Raw genomic sequence first — 27721 nt, 5'->3', positions numbered from 1 at the left:
GGATACAAGTCATTTGAGGATCCTTTTGAAATACAGTTTCTAATTCAGGCAGTTTGGAGCAGAATCTGAAATTCTATGTTTCCAGCAAGCTTCCAGATTTTCCATACTGCTAGCTGATGGACAAAACTTTTGAGCAGCAAAATCTTAAGAGAAAACGCGTTTTTAAAATCACTCTTATCTCTGCCATTTTCTATTCATCATCTCTTCCAAAGGTCTCTCGAAGCTGATTCTATCAATGAGCACTTTTCTCTCTAAAATCTCCTGTACTCTCCACTTACATAACATTTATCAATCACCAGGCACTCTTCTAAGAATTTAACAAACGTTAACCCATTTACTCCCCTTAACAACTTCAAAAGGTAGGTACTATTGGCACTCTGATTTTATACATGGAAGGGTAACTGCCCCAAAGACACAGAGCAATATGTAAAGCAGCTGACATTTGAATCCAGGGAGAGTCCAAGTTCAGAGTCTTCGCTGTTAACATCTTAAGGCTGACTTCCTATCAAAATGACAGCTTCTAAATCACATTTCCCCCTGCTACGGTCTCACTTTTCTTTGCTCTGTAATCAAACGTCTAGGTTTCTTACTCTTTCCCTCTGCCGTTAACATTTGTGTGTAATTACCACCTCACAAGCTTCTCTCCTGAAGCACCAGCGCTGCCAAACCATCAGCAAGCCTGGCCTCTCACTACTCCTCGTCGTCACTGACCTCTGCCAAGCTGCTTACTATGTCTTCTTAGCCTCCCTCTTTCTGAAACAGTGACTCAACCTGGCTTTCTGCTAATTTTCTGTTATTTCCTTTTCTGTCTCCTTCGCTGACCTTTGTCCTTCTTTGTCTTCCTCATTAAATCCCATTACCACTAGTTCATATCCTTTTCCATCTCCCATTTGAAAAATAATTCCTAGCTCAGGTTATTTCCTCTCTGACCTACTGCTACTACAAACATGCACGGGCCATCTCCTCCTCAACTTAAGTGCTCCCACCCACCAAGGCAAAACTCCATAAAATCCCGAGTTCTCCCCAGTGAACTCCCATGTCCCTTTCATCTACTATGTTCCCCACCATTCCACTGCCTGTGCCTAACTGTCACCTTCCCACCCGTCCTTATAAAGAGTTCCTGCTTCTGCTGCCTCTTTCACGTAACAAGTATTTATAGAGAACTTATTATGAACCCATAATAGTGAACAAAAAACATGCATTGTTTATGGTATGATGATGCATGTTATCAAGTAAAGGTGATGGGCAATTATCAAATAATCATACAAATTTTTTAACACAGATCGGGAACCTGCAAGACATGAAGAGAAAATGGGCGTTCCAAGCCTGTTTATGTTCAAATGTTCCATCTCTAGGAAATTCCCCGTTAGCCATGCTACTCATCTTTTCAGAGCCTTTCACCCTGTGCTTCCCCATGCTACAGTACTGTTGGGACAGTTTCATTCTGGCACACTAACATCTTATAAATGTATAAGTACACACTTTTTCTTCTCTTCCTTTTTCACAAGCTTATATACCTGGTTTTGGGAATACTGTAAGTAGAGAGAGACCACATGATCACTCAAAACACTTATTCAGCAATATGCTTTGATTCAAAATTATGTGTCGCCGAAGCTAGGGCCTTATGCATGCTAAGCCAGCACTCTACTGCTGTAGCCACATCTCCAGCCCTTCAAAATATTTTTAAGTGAAATTACTTACCCAAGTATAAGAAATTGTCCGGGGGCTGGAAGACCCAGTTGAATAGAGTCTTTTAAAAGTATCAATAGTGATGCCCAGCTATCTACTAAACTGGGCACTGGAATTCTGCAAGATAAGTATAGTTTGTTTATATAGAAATCCATAATAAACTTTTAATTTTCTCTTTATATCTTTCTAAACATTCTAACATTTTCTATTATTTCATTCTGCAGCATTCTTTTATAGACTATAGGAGGCCAGATAATAAGCTGGTGTGCTATACATGGTAAGTTCTAGGGCAAAGTCCACACAGATCTAGCTGTTTACCTGGACATACACTATAGATAACAGAAGGTAGATGAATCTTGTACCACTATAATTGCTTGCTCACCTAAGTGAATAAAACATGAGCCAAATGCTCAGGGCTCTCTTGTCCACTAGAGGCAAGAGCCCCCGATCCCCACATGCTGAACTAACTCTGTGTCTTTTTATCTTTCATTTTTGGTTATCTATAATCTCCCATTTCATCCCTGGTCAGCAACAAACTGTTTGGCTGGTTTCCTACAGACCACAGTAGAATAAAACTTCTAAAGGCTTTATATTTTCTACTAATACATAACTAATACATAATACATAACTAGGCACTAAAACTAGTACAACTTTTTTAATCTAGCAATTTTGCCTAGAAATGTGTTACTACATAAACTCTCAAAAGTAAGATAAAACTGCAATAATTCTCAACTAGTATGTGTGACATATTCCCCATCCCAATCTTTCTGTCTCAGATCTTCACATTAGCTTCTACCTCATGTCAGGAAAGGCTTTGATTCTATCCTGAACATCAGTCTCCCACCTGTAAACAAATTAATGTGATTTTCATTTCAGTCTAACTGCAACTCTAACAACCTCTCTGTATTTAAATTCAGATTTTGGGCAATCCTTGCTCTAAGTTTCAATCCATTTGAATATATGAAATAACAATTTTATAAATGTTAGTCATAAATCACAAATGGATACCAAACTTTGTGATTAAAACAGAACTTTCTTTTGCAAGTAAGAGCTTTATCAAACCTCAAATCCATTAACTTCTAGTCAGAGGTTTGCTAACTATTAAATGGAATAAAAACAAGAAGACATTTTTATGTAATTTCTAATAATTTTTTAAAAAGTCACGCTGGATTTTTAAGTCACACTGGATAAGGGAACTGCATGTTCACTTATATCAAAATATTAATTTAGTGGCAAAAGCATAACTTCAAAAGTAGGTTCAGCTTTTTACTTGTATTTAAACGATCCAGGTTATCTTCAGGAGGTTTTTTTGGCTTGAAGTATTTGTCCATAGGGATGCGAGAATATGTATGATTTTAATTAATATATCCATAAACAATATTCCTTAGTTTCTTGCATTTGTTTTATTACTTTTAGGAAAAACTCTAAGCCCTAGCAACTTCCTGAAGGAATTCAAGTGCTTTTTCTACTATATTTCTTAACCTTTACCTATTGTGAATGAAGAAAAGAAAGCTTTACATTAGTAATCTCACCTTTGAATATAAGCATAGAAAAACTGAAGCATGCAGACTTCTAAAGAAAGATGTTTCTGTAAAAAAAAAGAAATCAATTTTATAGTGGAGAAAAATGCTGCCTTTGTTTTTTCATTCTTGCAATACTCTGCATCTTATTGCCAGTTTTTAATAAAGAATTAAAATCACACACTAGTTTATCATTTTAAAAAGCCCATGTAGCACTCTTCTACTTATTAAATTCAAAATATAAAAGCTATTTAAAAGTTAAAAATAGATGAAGAATTGTCAGGTTTCCTGTCTTACACACACATACAAAACTGACATTCCCCAATGACTAGAAATGATCATTCACTCTGTAAGCATCAGGATTAATTTTTTTCTTTGTGTGGTACTGAGGATTGAATTCTGGGCCCTGTGTGTGCTAGGCAAACAGTCCACCACTGAATTATGGTCCTAGTTCCTGGAACTATTTTTATTTACTTATTTATTTTAACCAGCTTATGCTGAACTAGGTTGAAGCTTTATTAAATATGTATTTAATACTCTTTTATTATAGATATATGTTATATTAGTGGTTAGTTCAAATTTGGTTCATTCTTAATAGCTGAAAATGGAGTCATTAAAGACAGTAGAAGGGTAGCATATAATAAAAGGATGTACCTCCTCTTGAAAATGATACTGATATCCACTGACATTAGCCAATTTGTTCTTGTTTTACCCTACTACAGTACTTCCTTCAAGATTTACCTCTTATTCTATAATGAAAAATAATGTGTCTAATACATTCACAACTTAGTAGAGGGCACCCTTCAATGCAGGAGCAGAACTGCTTTGTTGTTATAGCCCTCATCTGTAGCCCAATGTCTGTGTGAAAGAATTGATCTTTCACATGAATATTCTACACTAAATATTCTACAAAGAAATGCTTCACAGGTACCTTGGAAATAGCCAGGAAATTAGTAAAAAGTTATAACTAAGTGATATAGTGCATGCCTAGTATGCTTTAGGCTCTGGGTTAAATTCCCAGTATCATAATATATACATACATACATACATAAAAACATCCCCAGCTGTGTCCAAAAAAAAAAAAGAGTTTTTAAAGATGATATTAACATACACATATACTCTTTTTTTCTTTGGCAGTTGAAGAAAAAGATTTTTAACAAGGTAAAAAAGTCAACAGGTTACTCTGGAGGTGAGTCCCTGCTAGCTGTACAGAGGATCTGAGCTCTGCCCAGCCCAGCGTCCCAAGGCAATCCATCAAGGGAACACCCCACCAGTCTCACAGGTCACAGAGGTACCAAACACTGCCTAGCCCAGAGCCACAGAGCTGCCCATCAGGGAGTGACCAGCCTCACCAACAGGTCCTGGAGAATTTGAGCTCCACCCATCAGAGCACAAGGCCCCAGTACCATAGTTCAGGGGTGCGCCCCAGCAAGCCACACAGGTTGGAGGTTCCAAACTCTGCTTGGCTAGAGGCAAGGCCCTGGCACCATACTCCAGAGGGGCGTCCAGACAAGCTATCTGGGTCCCTGAGGTTCTGAACTCCTTCCAGCCAGGCACATGGCCCAGGCAACACACTCCAGAGGTGCATCCTTGCTAGCCGGATCGAGAATCTGAGCCCAGAGTCCCAGCGCAACCTAGTGCAACCCATCAGGAGAATACCTGGCCAGCCTCACAGGTCACAGAACACAAGGCTCCAGTGTCATAGTTTGGGGTGTGCCATGGTTAGCCATGGGAATATCAGATGATTGAAGCTCTGCCCAGAGCAATCTATTGGGAGGTTGCCTGGCCAGCCACACAGGTCCCAAAGGAAAATGACAATATGAAAGAGCAAGATGCAGTCTCAGTCCTCCAGTCCACTGAGAACAAACCCAGGAGACACTGAATTGGAAGACACTGGAAATCAGACAACTGAACTTTCTGAAATGATAGCAACTGAAGTAAAGAAACAACCCCATGAAGCTATACAAGAAATCAGATCAAAAATACTCTCTCAGGTTAAAAAAGAAATGACAAACATTATGAAAGAAATGAGTGTATCTAAAGAAGATCTATATATAAAGACACAGGGGAACGTAAGACAATGATAGACAATATAAGAAAGAATTAAGAGTGCATGAAAGAGATTCAAAGGGATATTCAGGAAATTAAAAATCCTGTTAAAAGCTGCCAAAACCACTTGAATGAAGCTGAAGATACACTCTCATATGTTGGAGACAGGATGGAAGTTTATGATCATGAAAAAAAAAATCTCTTAAAAACATTAAGCAACCAGGAAACAACAATTCAACAACTGAAAAATGATGCAAACAGAAACAATATAATATGAACAGGTTTCAGTGAAAAAACAAGGGTCAACACAAATGACATACAAAGGTTATTTACAAAACCAATAGCAGAAAAATTTGCAAACATGGGAAAAGATTCTGATAATACAGATAAGTGAGGCTGTAGTACCCCAATTAGCCATAACCAAAAAAATCTTCACCCAGACATATAATAATTAGGGATTCAGAAATTCAGCACAAGAACAGAATACCAAAAGCTGTCAGAGAAAAGAAACAGATCACCTACGAAGGAAAGCCTATCAGAATCACAGCAGACTTCTCAACACAAACCATCAGGTCAAGATGAGCTTAGAATGAAGTATTTCAAGTCCTGCAAGAAAACAATTTTCAATGCAGATTGATGTACTCTTCAAAACTATCTTTGAAAATTGATGTAGAAATGATACTTCCATAATAAAGAGCAACTGAAGAAATTCATCAGTTTTATCATGTTGTATCTATTGGATTTTATTATATGTGATAGTATAAACAAATTTTTTCATGGACAAGGAGATAATATAGTAGCCATTGTTTGTTTTGTGAGTTGGTTCTGAATACCCTGTAATACTTTCATTGTCTTGAATGATTTAACACTGTCTTGTTATGTTTGATACTATAGTGTATGAAGGTATACTCCAATATTTCAAGGAAAGAGACACTATGGTAGCTACTGTAACGTCGGGTTGTCTTGAGGTGAAACACTATGTTGCTTAAATTGTTCTGTTTTGTCTCTTTTATCTTAACCTTTTCTTTTTTAAAGAAAAAGAAATTCATGACCACCAAACCAACACTACAAAGAATACTGAAAGATATTTTAGGAACGAGATAAATATAACAATAATTCCATAAACAACAGCAGAAGGAAACCACTAAGCATGGCAAACAAACAAGAAAAGTAGAAAATCAGTAATAGAAAAGAAAGCAGTGAGAAAGCTGTGTAAATGGTAAATGTGGTGGATTAAAAACTGGTGGTCAATTTAAACACCAGCTGAAATGAATCAGCATGATGCTGAGTGTAGATGGCCTATCTGAGGAAAGTTGCCAGCATAAAAAGGAGACCTAGAGAAGATCAGCGTTGTGGGTTCTCCTAAGTGGTCTTATTGCATGGAGCCAATTGGTTCTAATGGAGGAGCTTATCACTGAGAATGGCTGTGATTCACTTTGGGGAAGCTCTGGTTCTTACTTTAGCATTGCTTTCTGGCTCTAGAGGGGAAGATGTGTGCAGTTCAATCTCCAGAAGTTTGTCATGCTGGCTTCCTGTATGAACTTGGCAGTTCTCATCAGAGAAGGAGCTTGGGACCTCCCTGTTGCTAAGGATGGCTGTAGGTCTTTTCAGGGGAGCTCTGGTCCTTATTTTGAGTGTTGCTTCTTGGCTCCAGTGCAGGACCTTCACTTACTGGCACAGATTTTTCATCCTGTTGGCACAGACTTTCTAGCTCCCCCCACCGACCTTTGGGCCTTTCCAGTGCAGATCCATGAAATAGACTTGCTTGAGTCATTGCTGTGGGCTCTAGGCCTCTAGTTGGACTCCTTGAGTTATTGTTATGGACCCTGAGTTTTCAGCTGAACTCATGCAGGGTATAGGCATGTGCCCCTGACTGGATTCTCTAGGCCTTTGGTATATAGACAGATTTCCTGTACTTCTTGTATTTGACTCTGGATGACCAGCATAAAATACTACACTAAATTATGTGTTCTGTATGTAATTGTTTTCTTTGCAATCCCTGACTAGAACGGTAAATAAACACAGCTTCTGTGTTTTTCCTTTTAAAAACTCAGAAAAATATCCCCAAAGAATTTGGTTATACAGTTCCTGACTACCTTTGATGTATGAGCAATGAACTGCTTTTCTCTCACTATAAGAATGATCGGAACAGTGACTACAGATTGTGTGTATTTAGATATAGCATTGGTATGGAGTCATCTTGACAATCTGCACTATGGTTAAAAGAAATGTAAATATACAGAAAAATATCTTACCTATAAGCAATATTTCTAAAACTGAAATGTAAACAAAAGCTTACCTTATCCTTGGCTATGGCTGGAGGCTGCTTTACAACTTCTTTTACAGTCTGGATAACAGTTTCTGCTCTCATGACACTGATTGATCGAACTAGTTCCACTAGTAAAAGCTGTTCTTCACTGGCAGCAGGAATAACCTGGATAACACACCCCCATATTAATGTATGTGTGTATAAAGTATTTTCAGAGAATTCATAGAATTAAGAGAATATTTTATGGCCTTTTAATATAAAGAAGTCATTTAACAACTTTAGGTGAAATTTATTTAAAAACAATAAATATAGATCAATTTACATATACATCAATTACAACATTTTATTATTTCTAAATAATATATGGTATTTTCCCTAATTTTTAAAACCTTTTAGACATTATGTATTGATTTCTTTAGAAAACAGATTTAACTTTCTTACATTTTCATCCTCTTTTGCCAACAAAAGTTTTACAATTTATTCAATGTCCACTCATTCACCTGACTATTTATGGTTATGCTGTATACTGCACTTTCACTCTCTCTTTTACAACTTCCCATTTTTCCTAGAGTAAATAACGGCCTTCTTCTATGAATCTATCACAAATCCATCTCTAAATGTGCCAACAGCTGTAATCTCATAGTGTCGTCGAGTCTCTGGGCAATCAATCTCTGTGCCTTTCCTCCTCCTCTTCCCGTTCAACTGTACGAAGCCTGTGCTTCTGGATCCCTACTTTCTTGAATCCTGCTTTATTCCTTCCTTGTGGAGCTGTACCTTCTACTTTCACACTGAATGACTGAAAATTCCTTGAGTAATAGTTTGGCTACAGAATTATACAGGTTGAGACTACTTTCCCATCAAAATTTCCACCGTTCCTATTAACATGTTTCTATCATTATTCCTTTGAATGGGACCAGGAGTTTTTCTCCACAAGATTTTAAGACTTCCTTTTACTCCCCAGCGTTCTGAAAGTGCATGCTGATTTTTGTGTATGCCTCTTTTCACAGTGCTGAGCGTAATTTGGAAATATCCTTCCTTTTTGAGGATGTTCTTATGCTATTTAATATTTTTCTTCTTTAAAGAAAATATTTTACTTCTTTAAAGAAAATATATTGTAGAAAGATACTGAGCCTCTAGGAATGACTCCTACTTTTCTTACTTTTCTCCTATTTTCTATATTAGACATATTCCACTTCTGATATTTATACACTATCCTTTTCAATCTTTCTATGATATTGCTTTGAGGCTGCTCCAGAATTAGCATCCAAGAAATTTTTACTTTTCTTGAGTCCGGAGATCTAACTCATGACCGTGTGCTTGCAAGGCAGGCGCTTATGCTGCTGAGCTAAATCCCTGACTCAAATTTTTACATTTTTGAAATGGTCTTTCTTATAATCTCCTATTTCACAGGATTTCATCCTTTGGGAAAGTTATTATTACATTTATTTACATTTTCTGTATTACCTGCATTATTAGGCTCTTTAAAATCTAATCTAAATGTGAGAATTAATTATGTTTAAACATGAGAAAGAACAAGGCTAGTACGTATAGTATTATTATTAGATGCTAGGCATTGATCTATCGGATTTTCTCCTTTCTCTTTCCTTCCTTTCATCCTTACTTCCCCTCTCCTGCCTTTCTCTTCCTCTCTTCTTTCCTCCCTCCCTTCCTTCTCATCCTTTCCTTTCTTTCTTAAATACACACAATCCTTTAAAATAACATTTTTACCCTGAAGTCATATAGCTAATGAATAAAAAAGATGTGAACTTCATAGATCTAGCTTCAAAATATAGACTCTTAAGCACTATGTTGTTTTTTCCTTTCAAAAAGTTTTGAATTTTGAGGCATTTGAGATTTTTGCATCAGGGATGCTCAACCTCACTTTTTGAAAGTCATGTCAATGCTCAGAAAGTTTCAGATTTTAGAATATTTTCCATTTCAAATATTCAGGTTAGGGATACTCTACAGGCAGAGTCTCTGCATATATTTCCAAATCAGAAATATCTCTTTGACTCACTTTTGGTTTCAAGCATTTTGAATAAGGAATGTTCACCCTATACATCTTTCTAAATAGTCTTGCTTTCAGCATGATGTTTAACACATTCCCACCAGCTTGAGCTACCAGTGGTACAAGTGGATCTAATCACCTTTATTGGTCTTTTTAATAATGAAAAGTCTATAAATGGACCAAATCTAATTTACTTGAGTTTGAATTATTGTCCAAATATAAACACTGTATCAATTAAACAGTTACAACAATAACCAACAAATTTCATTGAATATATTTAACAGTGTATCAATAATTAATTGTCTGAATTTTAACATGGAAATCTTACAAGCTCTACCTCACTGCTGGTGTATATGTCATGCATTTGTAACTGCTGTATCGCAAATTAGCTGTATTATAATTTTTATACCATTTTAATGTATTTCTTGAGGAACTGTAATATGATGACATCTGGTTTGCTAAATCAATGCCTTTTTTTGAATTATGATAATCCAAATACCCTGAAAAATGTTACCAGCCACCCACTGGGGCTATCATCAACCAAGTAGCACAGTGACTGAAACTTGTGGCACTGACAGAAATTCAACTAAGAGCCACCTGGCACGTAAGTAAACATGAAAGTCTACCTGTGTGAAGCTTGTGCTCTATAGTGCAGAAACCTCTCCTGATAAATTCCAGTCGCCTGCTGGACAGGGTAGGAGAACAGGGTGGGTGGATAGGTTCGGGAAGGCATCAAACAGATGTTTATATGAGCTTTCAGACAATTCTCCAGGGCCGATGATTTGGCTCAGCAGCTCAAGCACTCGCCTGGTAAGCTTGAGGTCATGAGTTTGATTTGATTCAAAAAGAGAGTATCAACCAATTCTCCAGATTTTAGGCCTATCTGAATCTCTGGCTTTGAAAGTACAGTACCTCCTACTGTTACTTCAAGACACATCTGTAGTTTCCCTCTTGTAGACAGGAAGTCACCTATAAGCTATCTCTACTATGTCAAACCCAGTCATTCATTTTTCGTCCTGCTAAATTCTGATGGCACTTACTTTTCTATGATCACCACTCCTGATATTTTTGTCATTATGAGTTCATGACCTTTTAAATTAATTTACTTCATTGGGCAAAGGCCCATGGCTATTTTTACATAATCTGGGATTTCTATTCTGTTCAATGTGAAATCTGTAACTAATTCTGCACATGCAAAATAATGTGAGATGACAGAAGTATTTATTTTTATTTAGAAATATCAGAAAATATGTAATGTGAAATGAATACAAAAATAACAAATCTTTAGGTACAGAAATCACATATTTTGTATGTTATTTAATACAACAGCATTGCTATTATGTTATGATTTATTTCCAATATTAAATGCTTTGAGATTTCAGACTCACAGAGCAAGCAGCAAAGTTTTTTTTTTACTTAATTAAATCAAAACCAAATGAATTACATTTAGAAATAGTAACTAAGCTATTACACTGCACTCATGAAAAATTTCTTTGTATTCTTAATTAGTAGCCAGAATAGTTAGCATTTAAAGGAATACTGTTATCGTATTACCATTTTTATGCAATATATAGTGACAGTTTTAATATTATACTAATTTTTTTTTCCTTTTTTTTTTTGCAGTACTGGGGATCAAACTCACAACCTCATGCTTGCCAGGCAGGCACTTATGCCACTGAGCTAAACGCCCAGCCCCTAATTTTTCATTTTTAACACTACATTTTTTTAGGTTTTTCCGTATTAGAAATTGAGCCTATTGTCCTATATATTTTGGAATAAGCACTTTATCACCGAGTTATAACCTCACTACTAAAATAAAAAAAAAATTTAGGTAATAAGACATTATTTAAACTTCTAGATAACCTTTTCCTTGTCTATCTACTTCAGCCTCACTGCAATTTTTGAAAAATTAAAAACAGCATGTACTCATTAAGTAGAAATGTAGTTAACAATGAGAAAAACAACAAGTACCGAAAAGTACCCATACCTTGGTTCGGGTAGTGGTTTTGTTCTGTCTTCTTTCATTCCACACAAACGCAATGGCAGCCATGAAGTGAACACCGTGATTCATTGAAATAGGACCCAGTAATTCAAGGATCTGTTGTCTCAAATTCTAAAATGATTTAAACAAGTTAAAAACTATGAAACCATTAACTATACTTAACTTATAGTTTTTCATGAATAAAATGTTACTTGTATGTATTACTACCTAAGTAATAGTATAGCAACCTTTAATAATTTTAAGAGCTACAATGATTCTATTTTAATTCTAAAAGAAACAATATAAAATGGCAACTACAATCAGTCAAATGCCTATCTAATCAACGTGACGAGATATTGGAAAAACACAGCAAAATAAACTGAAATTCAATTTACTACATTTTAGAATCTTAAAAATGCCTGTCAACCAACACACAGATTAAAAAAAAATTGTGGTTTTATTTTTTATACAATGGAGTACTACTTAGCCACAAAGATGGATAAACTTGAGACATCTGTAGTTAAATAAATGGACCTTGAGATCATACTCTTAAGTAAATCGAACACATATGTGTACATATTGCATTGTCTTTCTGGTGAGACTGAAAATGTAAATAAGAACCAATATGAGAAGGGCTGGGGATTTTGCTCAGTGGCGTAGCACCTGCCTGGCAAGCATGAGGCCCTGAGTTTGATTCCCAGTAGCTCCCACCAAAAAGACTCACAAACTTCAAAATGTGTAACAGATATTGTGAAATAGGAAATAGTTGTTCATAGGGAAACAGGAATTGGGAGGACATGGAAGGGAAAAGAAAAAAAGTGACAAAAAAGGACAAAATGAAACAAAGCTTTGTAAATGAGGGGACGAGAGACTGAAGAGAGGCAAAGGGAAAGGGAAAAGAGAAGCAGGACACGATGTACCTGTACAAATCCCTACAATGAATGTGACTGTGATGTGCGTCTACACTGGGCCAATTAACTTAACTATGGAAAAGTGGGATATTGTATAACCCTTTATGTTTTATGCTTTTGTAGAATGAAACATAGAAATTATAGTTTAAACACAGCTACCTATATGACATGTGATTTATACACCTTACAGTGACTCTTAGCTCTCCCCTACCCCCACCTCCTTATGTATTCTCACAAATCCCAAATTTAAGTGGTTAGGCCCACGAACAAAATTAGGTAATTGAGAAATGTTAATTTGAGAATTTGACAAATAATGACAATATTCACATAATGTTAAAAATATAAAGCTGAAAATTTGAAAAATTTCAGAGTACAAAGACAAATACTATGAGATAGTGCTAAATAGATGAACTTTATTCTTTCTTGCAGAAAATTTTTACATAACTAAACATAAAGGTTGTTCAATCATATAACATCTTTCACTGTACTTTTGAGCACTTTTCTATCCAATACAATTTTTCGAACTTTGGTACCTACCTAATGTAACAATGAGAAGAGAAGATAACCGTTTCCTTATTCATCGCTCAGGATCTTTTTTTCATTACATACTGCTACAATGAAAATTATATCTAACTTGGAGTACTTTAGAATTCATTCCTGATATAGACCACTAGAACAGACCATGAAACTTAAACACCTTTGTACACATTGATAAAACTATTTTCCAGAAGGGTTTTATTAAAATATAAACTTAAAAATGTCATTAAAAAGAAACCTCAATAAAAGAATCTCTGAGTGGGGCTGGGGATTTAGCTCAGCGACATAAGCACCAGCCCTGCAAGCGTGCAGTTGTGAGTTTGATCCCAGTACCAATTAAAAAAAAGAGAACCTATGAGTGAATCTCAATAAAAGAAGGTAGACAAATAAAGAGCAAATACTATATTATCCCATTTCTATGAAACTCCTAGATATTTCAAATTTCTAGACAAGGAAAACGGCAGTCAATGGGGTTTAGGAATGGGAACAGGAAGTGAGTATAAATGGGCATGCAGACTCTTTTGGTAGTAAAGGATATGCCTGAAAACTAGATAATGTAGCTTCACAATTTTGTGAATTACGAAAATCACAGAATTGTATACTTGAAATGGGTGAATCTTGTGATATGCTAATATTGTCTCAATAAAACTGTTGACAATTACTTAATCTATGCAGAATATCAAAACAATACTCTTAATTATACATATATTCTGAATATAATCTTGAGTAAATTCCTCCAATACTTTTGAGCATGATAGATTGTGAACTGTCTAACCTTTGTAGCTCCAAGGTTAATAGTGGTTACAGACGCAGATGCAGCAAGTGTAATCTTTTCTGAAGCATCAGCCTGATGCAATATACTCCAAAGCAATGTCACAGACGACATGATCATGTGAAGGATTGAGAGTATCCCACTGCGTGCTTTAAACAAGTGTTTTTGGTCTACATTGACCAAAAGCTATTAAAAGAAGGGGAAAGAAAACATTTAAGTTTACAAGTAGGGGCTTAATGAACCACAGTCTTTAAAAAAAGAGACAAGTATTTATGTAATCTTACTTGATGATACTGTGTAGTTGGATCCAACAAACAGTAATGGATAATGGCTGTGATCCCTTCCAAGAGAGTAAGAATCATATCTGGTGGAATAATTGATGCCATCCACAGAGGCCTGAATTGAAATAAATCCATCTGAACACAAGTTGTGTGAAAGCACAGTTCATATTTTTATCATCAGTAAATATTTAACATTTGCTAGACATATAATAGGTGCTCAATAAATAAATGAAAAAATGACTAAAAGCATAAATCAGGGGCTTTTTCATTTTATAATCTATAAAATAAACAAATTTACCTAAAGTAGTAGAGCTCTCTGTAGTTACAGAATTGGGGAAGCATCAGGATTTTCATTTATTTTCAAGCAAAAGGTTTGTGATTCCCTTTATGTATGTAGTATGTATGTGTATACAATATACACATGTATACATACACTTACATATATGCATGTATAAGTCAGAGATACATGAAGTTCAAATATCACATGGTTTCTCTTATATGAGAAACATAAAGAGCAAAATAGAAGACAGATAAACAGAAAATAGAAGTTCAAAAACTCCAACTATAAATTCCATCATTTTAAAATTATAAATTCTAATTATAAATTCATTTTAAAACTATAAATTCCATCATTTTAAAATTATTTCAATATATATAGTATATCAGTATATATACTAATATATACTGATTTCATTTGTATTACTGGTTTGTCTTAGTTTGTTGAAAAGAAAGATTTGTGTTAAAGAATTCTATAAAAAAAGAATTCTATACAAAATAAACATAGATGGCCAGCAAACTTCTAGCTACTAACAAATGGAAGGTTTATCAAGGCTCTACTAAATACAGGCAGTTTTCTTACTGGCTGAGACAGATGATTTTAGCTAGAAAAACCAGACATCCACCTACTAACTAAACATCTGGCTAGTGTTTTAGTTTTGAACATGGTCTGCAGAAACATAGTTTGATATCAAAATGGAAAAATCCAAGACAAGCAGCAAAATTAGGTGGAATTATTTATCAATTTTAGTCTAAAATTAATTTCCATGTAGGTAATATACCAGGTAGAAGTAGGGAAATTATTGCAGAACTTCCTATTACTTCTGCCAGTTGAGTCAAGCAGACCACAGGGTCCCTTAATCTTGTTAACCTGACTGGATTAAGACTCCTGAATAGGTACCTGGATCATGGGGCACTATACTCACTAGTGGACGAGTCTGCTTATGTTCATAACGTCAGTGTGTCACTGGGAGATGGCGTAGGCAAAGGCGGGCCACTGGGGAGGTGCCTTTGGAGGGCTCGCCTCTTGCTGGCACTTTCCCCTCATACTTTGTGCTTCTTGGTTGTTGTGAAGCAAGCAACTTTGGTCTACCACTTTCTGATTTTGAAACAGCCATCATGGATTAAATCTTTGAAAACTGGACCCACAATAAACCTCCCCTCCTTCTTGTTGTGGGTGTCAGGCACTTTGTCTCAGCAACAAAAAAGCTAACATAATCTTCAAAATTAATTGAAGGGAGAGAAAATGGTTATTTAAGTATTCTTTCCCTTTTCTCTTCTGTGTTCTTTGATAGTTTTCCTCAAGCTGAATTTTCTTCTTCAAGAAAATAACATGCTATCTGTGAACTATTGAAAACCACTAATTTTTTTTGTGGATCTGGGGAGAATTTTAATGCATGATAAATACATATTCCACTACTGAGGGCTCTCAATCCCACTTGTGACTGACTTTTTGGTATATTTAAGCAGAGTCATATATGTGAAAAATATTAAAGGCAACAAAGCTAAAAGCAATCCTTACCTATTATCAGATAATCCTGTTTCATATTTGTACTGCTGAATTAGATTGTCCAAATTTCTGCACAGCTGTAGTGTCACGGAGACAACCACTCTCTGCAGGACTTTTCCCATGTAAGGCAGAGTAGATGTGATCAAACCAATCCACTGTGGGTGCATTTTACACACACAGTGTTGGTGCAAAGCTCGTATCACTGCACAGAGGAACATGCCTTGACATGTGATTGGCTGAGCCTGCAAATACTGAAGAGAAGTCATGGACTGATGGGGACTGATGTGCTCCAGGTCAGATACAACAAAATCAAAACCTGTTTCATTCTCTTCGGGAATAGTCATTACTCGATGTTCCAGAACAATCAGTCTCTGAAGCACCCTGAGTAGTTGTGACTGAAGTGTGCTGCCACTGTCAAATTCATCTTCTGAGAAATTGATCAGGCTGTCCTCTGAGAAGCCCTCCTCCACAGCAACCAAGTTCTTACCTGCAATTTTTTCACTATGCCATTTCTGTGCACTGAAGATAGATGACAGCAAGCAATGAAGAATCACTTTTTGAACTTTGCACTTTGATAACATGTCAGAGATAAAACTTGGGAAACCTTTTGTGGAGTTTTCTATTACTTTTGCCAGTTCAGTAAAGAGGAGAGTCAAAATTTCTATGCTCATCATCTGCATATTTCGATTGCCTATTAAATCCTGGGCAGTAACCTTGACATGAGTTGGATAATGGCTACGCACGTAATATAAACAGAGGGAAATAAGAATTTCTATATACATAGAACTCCGAAAGTTATGATTGGAGTCCACTGGAATGTGACTATAAAAGTCTTTGCCCATAACAGAGATTCGGTGTCTGGCCAACAGATTCTGAAGCAGAGACAACTGAGGTGTATACACATTATTTACACTAGTGGTAGAAATGGCATTTACAAAAGCAATAGGGTTAGTTTTCAAGATGGCTTTGATGGCAGAGAAAGCATACAGAGTCCTTGATGAATCATATAACTGGAGATACAGAAGCACATGCTGATAGAGAGGATGGATATTGAAATTGGGAGACTTCCGTGATCCTGGAGAACCCATGTCACTTTCAATTTCAGAAATTTCTCCTTCTCCACAGCTATACCAGTTTTCTAAATCCAGACCATCACTAAAGAACACACTGGTTTGTTTGAGCTTTTCATTTGATGGTTTTTTCTTGTCATCATCTTTTTTTCTGGCAAGTTTTACTTTGGGTTTTGCTCCTGGTTGTTTACCTGATTCCTTAACAATTGTTTCTTTCTCTGAGACCTTTTCTGATAATTTTTCTTTGAAACTGAACTGAATACTACTGTGACTCCTCTGTCTCGATTTGGTCTCTGTGGAAGCAACAGAAAAATCATGGAGAGGATGGGTGGTTCCTGAAATACAAGGTGAAGAGCTATTTCTGGAAATTCCATTTGCCAAGAAGTACTCATGGTCTTCTTCTGCAGACACAGACAGAAATTGAGGACTTTCATTACTTAGCAAAGAACTCTGACTCTGCTGAGTGGACTGATCTTCACTTTTAATTGCCTCTTCATTTAGATATAACTCATTTCCCTTTGGGGGCAGAGTTTCAATTTCTAATTCAGATGTAATTGATGCAGATTCTGCTTCGAGGCCACTTACAACTTTACATATCAGGTCAAACACTACCTGTTGAACATCATCATCTGGGGACCTTGCTTTTGGCATGTGAGAGTCCTCTTGGGCATTCACATTTTCAGGATCAACTTCATCACTCAAGTTGTCCCCAGCAGAGGACTGTGAACATCCAGAGTCAGAACTCTGAAGTATTTCTATTTGTTGGTCTGGAAGATCAAAATCAGAAACAACCATTGGAATTGTCTCACTGCTGGTACTTAGGAGGGAAAGTCTATCACTCAATGGATTAACAGTGAGACTGAAGTTCTCTATTTCATCCATGGTAAGTGGCTTTTCACCAGTTCCTTTTGATGCAATGAGTTGCACTTGGCTTACTGGCATATGACAAAAACAGTAAAAGAGAGGGGGAAAAAACCCAAAGGATATTAAAATAATTGAAATGTGGAAAGGTAAATTGAATTCATAGTTTTTTAGTAATTATATTAATCATCATTCTTATCATTTTAGAACTTAAATCAGAAAATGATAGAGATGACCATTGAGAATGTAATCTAACAGCATGTTTAATATAGACAAAATATAAAAATTGTCTTACAGGTTGAATTTTTTTCCCTCCATGTATGATATTGTGCTTTAGTTATGCTGTTTCAAAGAATTCAAACAGTTTAATATCTAAGCAAATGTATAACCAGATAATCTTCCTGATTTTAATAAAACAAACATTAGTTTGTTTTAGTCTAGTATCTGTAGGACCCTAACCTAGAAACAAAAAGGAGGGAGAGAAGACACATCATTGTTCCTCTCCTAGGAGTTTAACATGTTTCTGCTAGCTTGAGCCATGAATGGTACATGCTTTACAGACTGATCAAGGGGTTTGTACCACTGGCCCGAGCCCCTGGTGGGACAGTCAGGCATGTGCTACCTGAAATTCAGAGCCACCCAGCAGCAAGACATACAATTTATGGCTATGCAGTGAACTTGTTAAAATTAGTAGGAAATCACAATACATACACCCATTTCTGTGCTCTTCTGGGAGGATACTAGATTGATAGCATTCTTTTGGAAACGATGGAAGGTTCAGTGCCATGGGCAGCACAAACTGAACAGTATTAAACTTAAATAATGACAGGTGAGGTCTGAGACTGAGTTCAGAGTAGAAGTAGAATTCAGAGGGACCATGGTAGGTAAAGGGCTACCACCAGAATGCTCTGGTAATGAGCCGAACAGAGCAAGTTAGATTATCCATGCTAAGCGGTGGAAAGGAAATCAGAGGGAGGAACAAAAGCCTTACAGAAAAACACTAGCACTAGAGGAGGAATAGGACGGTTTGGTTCAAACCTCATCATTTACTAGCCATGGGACTTTGAGAGAGTCATAGTTTTTCTAGACATCAGCAATTTGCTTGGTAAAATAACCTTTTTATTATTGACCTCTTGAGGTTGTCAAGGAAATAAATAAGACATACGACTCTCTCATTACTAAAATATATTACAGGACCATTACTGGAGAGGGTTTGTAAGAGTTTGTAAAGTGTGGATGTTGTAGTAAGTATATCAAATATTTATTAAGCACTTAGGATATCCCAGTCAACACACCAAGCATTTCACAATAATGACTCCACCTAAAGTTCATAACAAAGCCTTTAGTGGTGAATATTATTTTTCCTATTTTTTGTGGAAAATCAACATAAACATGCATTATAGGATTATTATAAATTTCTAGTGTCATATCTACACACCTGTTGCAGGATGAGGATTACTAAATAAGCTCTAAAGATATTTCCATCAAAATTATAGAATGTCTCTAATAGCAGCTGTGGCTTATTTTCCCACTGTCACAGTTAACTGACAAAATAGATCCAAATAATTCTAAGATGGTCATTAATGAAGCACATTCTAACATAGCTCAGAATGTATTGCTAGTACATGAAAAGGGAGGAAATAAGCCATAGAGAAAATCACACATGCAATTCTCTGCCAATCTCTGTTACATTTACATCTCATTTACATTTACATTTACATCTCAACTTAGTTCTAAAGAAAGGTATCCTACTTTCATGTGATATTTACCATTGCTGCAGACAAAATTTTGCATGAAATGCTTGTCACTCTCTTCTCCTGGATAGCAGGGAATCTTATTCCAGTAACGTTCTGCTTGTACACGTTGCACTGAAACCCTCTGAGTTTTTGGATGAAGCAAGAGCAACAGCAGTGGCTCCAAAACTCTTGCGATATCGTGTCTTTGAAGGACTTGGTTCAGCCAGGCTTGTCCCACAGAGCTAGTGGAACCATCGAGACTGTTAAGGCTATCTAACATGATGAACAGGGACCTAAAATAAACATCAATAATAAAACAAAGAACAAAACATCTTTAATTATAACACTCTAATTTCCTGCAATTAACATTATAAATTGTATTTTTATCTTTCATTAGCTATTTTAAGGTAATTATGCTTTCAGAAAAAACTTGTGCAGAGTATTATCTTAATCTCAATAGATACAATGAAAAAGGAGAAAATAACTCTTCTCTTTTTATATATTTGTGTTTTTAAAATAATGCAAAACTACATTATTTTTATGACATGAAAAGTAACAGATAGAAAAGGACACATTTAGTTCATTTTGATTCATCATATATGAAGCTTTTGCAAGTCAACATGATTTCCATGCTGGTTAGTGTTACTCTTTTACCATTCTCTTCTCAAGTCAAAGCCATCTGCTTAATTCAAGGAAAGACCTTCTGTGAGAAGTATGGATATATATTTCCGAGTTAGAAAACTCATGATGCAGACACCTTCTGTGTCTCTGGCCAACAACTCAACTTCTCTGCATTTCCATTACCTTGCTTCTAAGATGAGGCAAAGTGATTGTCAAATTAGAAATGGTTATTTGTTCAGTACCTATCTCAGGACCTAGTACATTGTAGGGGTTTATGTATGATTCAACAGCAGACCAATTAAAAATGGTGATGCTGGCTGAAAAAGCATCAGTTGAAATATAATATTCAATATAGCACACATATGATCCTGAAATAGGCTTTAAATATAGTTAATTTGTGGCCACCGCTACGAGACCTACAGATGCAAGTGTTATTTTTTGACAATATATGAGTTCTAGCAATAAATGGTAGAACTTTAGGAGTTAATGCAAATCTCATATTTGAAGTTTGAGTTAAGTAACTTTCAGATCTAGACAAACAGCAAAGCCACTTTTTAGTAACTACAGTTTCTTTGATTCTATTAAAGTAGTGTGTCAGTGTTTTTAATTATGAATTTTATTAAGTCCAATTCAGGCAGAAGAGTAAAAATAACTGCTTGAGAAACACTTAAAAATACACTTTATAGATAAGTGACTATAATCCAACTAGCTATAATCAAAGTAAATCTACACCTAGGCATATAATAATAAAGATCTTGGAAATTCAGCACAAGAACAGAATATTAAAAGTTGTTAGAGGGCTGGGGGTTTAGCTCAGTGACATAAGTGCCTGTTGATGTTGTGAGTGCAATCTTGGATACAAAACAAAAAAAATGCTGCTAGAAACAAGAAACAGATCACCTATAAAGGAAAACCAATCAGAATCACAGCAGACTTGTCAATACAAACCATCAAGTCAACAAGAGTGAAGTATTTCAAATCCTGAAAAAAAACAAAAAACAAAAAACAAAAAAAAACAACAAAAAACCAACTTCCAATCCAGACTGTTGTACCCTGTAAAACTATCTTTCAAAATTGATGGAAAAATAAGATACTTCCACGATAAAGAACAAATGAGGAATTCATGACCACAAAACCAACCCTACAAAGAGTGCTAAAGAATATTCTAGAGAAAGAGATAAAGATGACCATGGTTCCCGGAACAGCAGCAGAGGAGAATTGCCAAACAAGAAGGCAATTGAATGAAGGTAAAAGTGGAGGGCCAGCAACAGGAAGATAACATGGCAGAGACAAACCAATGTATGTTGGTTGTAACCATTAATGTAGGTGGCCTCAATCCAGCAATAAAAAGAAACAGGGAGAGTGGATCAAGAAACAAGATTCATCCACATACTGTATTCAAGAAACATATTTAACTGGAAAGGAAATCCACAGACAGAAAAATTAAAGGAGAGAAAACAACTGTTTCATGCAACAGGAGACCAGAAAAAAAGCAAAGGTAACCTGCCCATCAACTGCAGAATGGATAACAAAGATACAGTATTTTCATACAATGGAAAGCTACCCAGCTATAAAGTACAATAATTTCGAGGCTCTTGTAGGTAAATGGATGCAGGTGAAACAGTCTGAACTTATATGGGTGAACCCTAGCATAAAAAAATAGGAGTTAATGGGATCCAAAAAGCAAAATATTGTAAAAGTGAAAGGTGAGATACCTGAGAAGGAAAGATGGTGACGACTGTTAATTTCTTATTGTCTTGTCTTGAATTCTTGTATTGTTTTTCACAATTTTTTTAGGTTTGGCTTTGTTCTGTGTTGCTTTGTTAGATTTTACTTTGTCTGATGGTAAGCGCAGCTATTTTGAACATAATGGGATGTATTATGGTAATCATAGTTGGTTTCCTATTATCTTGTTTTGAAGTCTTATAATGCTTTCTGGCTTGGTTCTGTTTTATTTTGTTTTTATGTGTGATGGTATGAACAGCTATTGTGAAGAAAATGAGACAGTATGGTAGTCATTGCTGATTTCCTGTCATCTTGAAGACCTATCATGCTTTTATTCTTTTGTTTTGATTGGTTCTATTCTGTTGTGTTTTATTTGATTTTATTATATGTGACAGTATGGACATTTTTTTTTGAAGAAAATGAGATACTATAGTAACCAGTGTTCATATCCTGTTATCTAGTTTTGGAGTCCTGCAATGCTTTCATTCTTTTGATTGATTTTACACTATTTTGTTATATTTGATATTATTGTATGTGAAAGTATGGTCAACTATTTCAAAGAAAACAAGAGACATGGTAGCCACTGTTGATATCCTGTTGTCTTGTTTTGAAGTCTGTGTTGCTTATATTATTCTGTTCTGTTTTGTTTTATTCTCTTTAAAATAAAAAAAAAATTTAAAAATACACTGTTTGTCTACAGTTTCATTGTATACAAATATAGACCCAAGAGTAGCTGTACCCATTGCTATATTCCTGGCATTCTGAATGATGCCTGGCACATGAAAGGGACTTGATGAATTATAGGTCAATGAAAGGAAGGGACACTGGGTACTTTGGAGCTAAGAAGGGAAAATCTGGGACGACCAATTTTGTTTTTCTGTCCTTGAGCCAGATTGGAATGTGGAAAGTCCCTGCTCTTTTCTGGTTACAGCTGGAAGCCCTAGGGCTAATAATTGCTACGATGCTCACAGTGCAAGATAAGACCTGCTAGAGATTATAGGCATCTGGGGAAACAACAGTTCTGCCTTTGTCCTTGTCCTTGCAAGAATGCTTGTTCTTGTTAGCTCACCATAGTTGCTATCACTCTTCCCCAAAACAGTCACTACCCTTCACCTATTATCCTTAGACTCAGATGTAACAAATAAATACCAAGGTTCTGGGTGACTAGTGGCCTTTTGTTCCCTGAGAACAACTGTTCATCCTAGATGCCTGCCTGCACCTCTATTTCATCTCTTGCGGTCTTTCTTCCCACCATACGCCTTAACTCTGGACAGGAGACTGAGGACTCACTGCAGGGGTCCCTGATTACTGGTACTAGGGATCACTAATAACTAATCTTCAAAAAATTTGTAAATTTCTACCTTCTACCCTGGCCAACTAGACAGATGACTGAGTAAGAGACAATAGCCCATCTGACCATAACATTGGAATATAAAAATGTAACCAACCTGTCAAAAGAACGTGCAAAAGATGACTTATTTATGTGGAGATCCCTTGTTAGATGCCAAAGAACTGCAAACTTTGCATGTGCTTCCATTCTTATTTTCTGAGGAGGGATACGGAAGATTGAGTTATTTTATTCTCTCTTGAAGCTATGAAGTGATTTTAGCAAAATCAAAGTAACCAAGAGTGTTAGGTTCACTGCCCACAGTATTCAAATATACATTAAAATACTTTATAACAGTTTTATAAAGTAGAAAAATAGAAAATACTGCTTACATAGAAATATTAATCTAAAAGGGTCATCTTAACTCTGCCTTCAAAATAACAGTTGCTTTTTTAAACTTTAATCCATTTACTAGATTATTGTGTAACATGTTAAGAAGTTAACAATGAACATATAATGTCTTTGTGTATAAAATTTTCTTCCCTCCGCTTTAGTAGCAATATTTAGCTAATTAATTTATTTTTCCAAGAAATTATTACTAATCTCAAATGAAATTTTCATCACTTCTCAAGATGGTTTGTCCGACTAAAGATTTAAACACTTAAGAATTATTTCTATAAGAATATATTAAACCACTTTGGGGATGTCTTAAAAGAAAATTAGGCATTAAAATAATAGAAAAATGTAAACATTGTCTAAAAAGACAAGTATTTGTAATGATATAATAAGCATGTGTTTAATACGTACAGTACAAATCATCACATTATCAACACTTCCTTCAGCACATATTACTCCTACAAGCAAAAGCCCTAAGAAACCAGAATGCAACTGTTTAAACTGCAGATAAGTTAGCAAACGGTTTGCTGTTTCTGTGGATTTATTAAATGCTTTTCTGAATGAAGCCTGTTTTACAGATAAGCCAACAGAAACATGTAAAAATAAACAAAAGCTGTTTTAATTTTATTCATGGAGATATATATATATATATACACATATTATATATGACCTCAGAACTATTTCTTTAAATCTGAAATGTTACACAAGTAAAAACCAGTAAATGATTTGTTCTACATATATGTTTAATGTACAAACATGAGTTGTTAAATTACAATACAGGAGGGGCTGGGGATTTAGCTCAGCGACATAAGCACCTGCCTTGCAAGCATGCCGTCGTGAGTTCGATCCCTGATACTGACAAAAAAGATTTAAAAAAGTAAAAAAAAAATTACAATGCACGAAAGTGCTGATGGCACAGACCTATCTACCCAGGAGGCTGAAGCAAGAGGATCATACTTGAGGCCAGCCTGGGCAACCAGTGGGACGTATCTCAAAAAACAATCCTAGAATTATATTTTAAATTTTCTTTCTGAACAATTTTGAAAGGATACGGTGAAGGATAAACAGAATTGTAGTATATTTTATTCTTCTCATTTGCTCCTTCATCATTTTCCTCTTTGTTAAATCTTTTATTACTTAACATGACACCTTTTGAAATATGGTCCAATGAAACTCACTAGCAGTTCAGATTTTTAAAAAATCTACTTCTAAAAGCTCTTTACGACCACAAAACTTCATTAAATTGTTCCTGAATACATTAATTAAAATTATTTTTTCCTCTCCAGCCTACCTATAACTCAGGCATTATAACTAACATATATTGCTTCATATATGTTAGGATGCACAACTTTCACCTCAGATATATTTATAAGGCAAATAATATAATCTTGCATATTAGTATACAGACAGCTATACCTTATAAATGCAACACCCACATTATTTAATCCTATACATATTAGAGTTAATGTATTTACCGGTTTCAGAACTAAAGATACTGATTTTTCTCTAACTGATCTAAGAATAATAGCTTTATGCATTATGACCCATATCGAAGTCCTAAATCAAGAAAGATATCTGGCATTTGATTTTGGATTATTTATATTATTGATGCTTTCATAAAGAATTTTCCTGTAAAGATCTGAACAAGATTCTTAAATATATTAAATCACTCTGAACAAAGCCATTTTAGTTCTTATCTATGTGTTTGCTTTAACAAGTTTGCCTAATTTTCTTAATTTACCTCTTGGTATAAGATTTGCACATTGTATACATCAGATAAGAGGAGGATTTACCTTGTCTTTATGGGTTAGCTGCTGACTTATAACATCCTCACAAATGCTAGAAGAAGGAACTAAGTTATGTAATTGATAAAATAGTTCCACACTCTTCTGGTGGTGCTGTGGTGTCCCATCTCCCAGCTGGTCCCACAAAGTCAAAGCTACATGCTGTAAGAAAAGATGCAAAAGTGACTATGTTATAAAACCATACATAAAAATTTATTTAACAAAGAAGTCCTCATATATAAATTAATAACTCTTTCACCATGAAACTGGGATGAGATTTAAAGTACAGTCTTTTACTTACCCACTTCTGGCCACATGGACCCTCAGAACTGCTTATAATGATCCTTTAATAGTTTTTTAAAATATCAGAAATGTAGTAAGAATGTTCTACTGGGCCCTGATAAAATCTTGTTTTACTACTGTGGGGATAGTTAAAATAATGCTAAAATACATTATATTTAATAAGACAAAAATCCCAACTTGAATATAATTTAATTTTTGTAATTGTACGTTATAGTGTGAAATATACTTCATGACTATACATCTGAACTACTATACTTAATTTTTTTGTAGGAGAAAGGAGAAAAGAAAGAAGGGAAAATATTACATATATATATGTATATATGTGTGTATGCAAATATACACAAATAAGTATACTACTACTATCTGTTAGTTCACCAAAAAGAAGAGTTTGTGTTTTTATTGTCTGATTGTTTGATCATTTTTTATGCCTAAATCTTGTAACCTGAACAACTACTTGCAAGATAAAAATATGCAATATATTAACTAGTGTTAATTCCCAATTTTTTTCAAATTCTGTATCATTTTTACCCTTTTGTTTAAAATAAAAAAAGAAATTTTTTTTATATGTTTCGTGTGCTGGGGATTAAACTCAAGACCCTATGCATATTAAGTAAGTACTCTATCACTGAGCTGCATTCCTAGCCCAAAGACTTCTATAAAGTAAATTATATATATTATGGAGCTACATGTTTTAAAACAGCACTAGATCTATGATGGTATTAAATCAAAGCAAGAATCTTGGGATGTTCACAACTACTACATTATTGAAATAAAGTTGAATCTAGCAGGAAGAAATATTTGGAGGGGCACAATAATTTCAAATCAGATTTTAAAAACTTTTTTTATGTATAATTTATCTGCTTAAAATGTCATATAAATTAAACCTACCTGACGTTATTTCTATGTATATTATGATAACTATACTGACAGTTTTTCTAAATGATATCATATACTACAAGAGAGCCAGAAAAACTTTTCATTGGAAGTTTTGAAAAGGTGAGGTTTTACTCTATGAAAAGCAAGGCAAAAGTGTATAACATTTAATCTGTAAGTAAGTCTAGCTGTATAAATGAGATTTCCTTGTTCTTTTAGTTTTTTGAGACATGGTCTCACTTTGTAGTGCAGGCTGGCCTCAATCTTCCTGCCTCTATCTCCCGAGTACTAGGGATTACAAGTGTACCTTCCACACTAGGCCTTTCTCTTTCTTTAAAATTATTTTCTCTGTAGCTTCACCGCCCTAGGTCAAGTATGACCCTTCAGTGAGTGATTATTTTAGTCATATCTTAGCATTTACCTTGAAAAATTCAGTCTTCTCAGCTATGTACCTCAGATTGCCTTGAGTAAGAGGGGGTCTAATAACCACAGCTACTCTTCCCTGGTTTGGACTTAAGGGTTGTGCAGACTCCATGTTATTGATACTTTCCCCGGTGACCATGGCCACAGACTGAGTCAGTCCTACCAGGTCCATGACTAGTGAAACAGCGATACTCTGGATACTGAAGTCACTTGCTTGGCTGCAAGCATTCATCAGAGTCTGGAGCCACTGTGGAGGCTGCACATGCTCACAATCTGAAAGAAAACATGAAAGCAATCAGTGCTCACTATATTAAGCATTTTACATTATTGTAAGCTAACTTTTAAAAAAAGCAACTCTACATTCTTTTAGATCTTGATTTGTTAACATAATCATGCTTTTTCCTTTAGTTTAGGGTTTTAAGAAAATAAAGCAGCAACAAGAATTTTATCAATTTTTCTCAGTATACATTTTTCTGTGCCAAGTCAATCTATTTTGCTGTTCTAAAAAAGTGTATTTATCAAAAAATGTTGGGGCTGGGGATTTAGCTCAGCGGCATAAGCGCCTGCCTTGCAAGCAGGCAGTCGTGAGTTCGATCCCCGATACCGATAAAAAGGAAAAAGACAAAAAAAAAAAAAAAAAAGTCAATGAGTGCTTGCTATACTACATATGTATATATAAAAATTTAAATGAAATTTAGGAATGAAAAAGATGGAACCACACAGATGTGGAAATCTAGATGATCTTCACTACCTACCACAAGAACCTGTACTTCAATAAAATAGAAAACATAGAAGAAAT

The 27721-nt window shown here is 35.3% G+C and overlaps 1 protein-coding gene across 10 annotated transcripts in view; it reads right to left on the bottom strand.

The window, feature by feature from the left end:
• Dop1a (DOP1 leucine zipper like protein A) overlaps positions 1–27721 on the bottom strand; it is a 120248-nt gene that overhangs the window by 16588 nt on the left and 75939 nt on the right. For 8 of the 10 annotated variants that reach the window (XM_063233132.1, XM_063233137.1, XM_063233135.1 and 5 more), the window contains 11 exons: positions 26921–27195; positions 25333–25485; positions 23265–23362; positions 19504–19763; positions 15816–17808; positions 14021–14132; positions 13740–13922; positions 11523–11648; positions 7558–7692; positions 3222–3277; positions 1702–1806 (listed from right to left, as the gene is read on the bottom strand). In XM_063233132.1, the coding sequence (XP_063089202.1) occupies positions 1702–1806; positions 3222–3277; positions 7558–7692; positions 11523–11648; positions 13740–13922; positions 14021–14132; positions 15816–17808; positions 19504–19763; positions 23265–23362; positions 25333–25485; positions 26921–27195 (3496 nt within the window). The remainder of the gene's footprint in view (positions 1–1701; positions 1807–3221; positions 3278–7557; positions 7693–11522; positions 11649–13739; positions 13923–14020; positions 14133–15815; positions 17809–19503; positions 19764–23264; positions 23363–25332; positions 25486–26920; positions 27196–27721) is intronic. The other 2 variants (XM_063233140.1, XM_063233136.1) reach the window with 2 other exon arrangements.

The sequence above is a fragment of the Cavia porcellus genome, unplaced genomic scaffold (genome assembly GCF_034190915.1).
Source record: "Cavia porcellus strain 051 isolate PalLab524CR breed Dunkin Hartley unplaced genomic scaffold, mCavPor4.1 scaffold_22, whole genome shotgun sequence".
NCBI lineage: Eukaryota > Metazoa > Chordata > Mammalia > Rodentia > Caviidae > Cavia > Cavia porcellus.
Note: the sequence above shows the minus strand (reverse complement) of the source record. Positions and strands in the feature narration are given on the sequence as shown.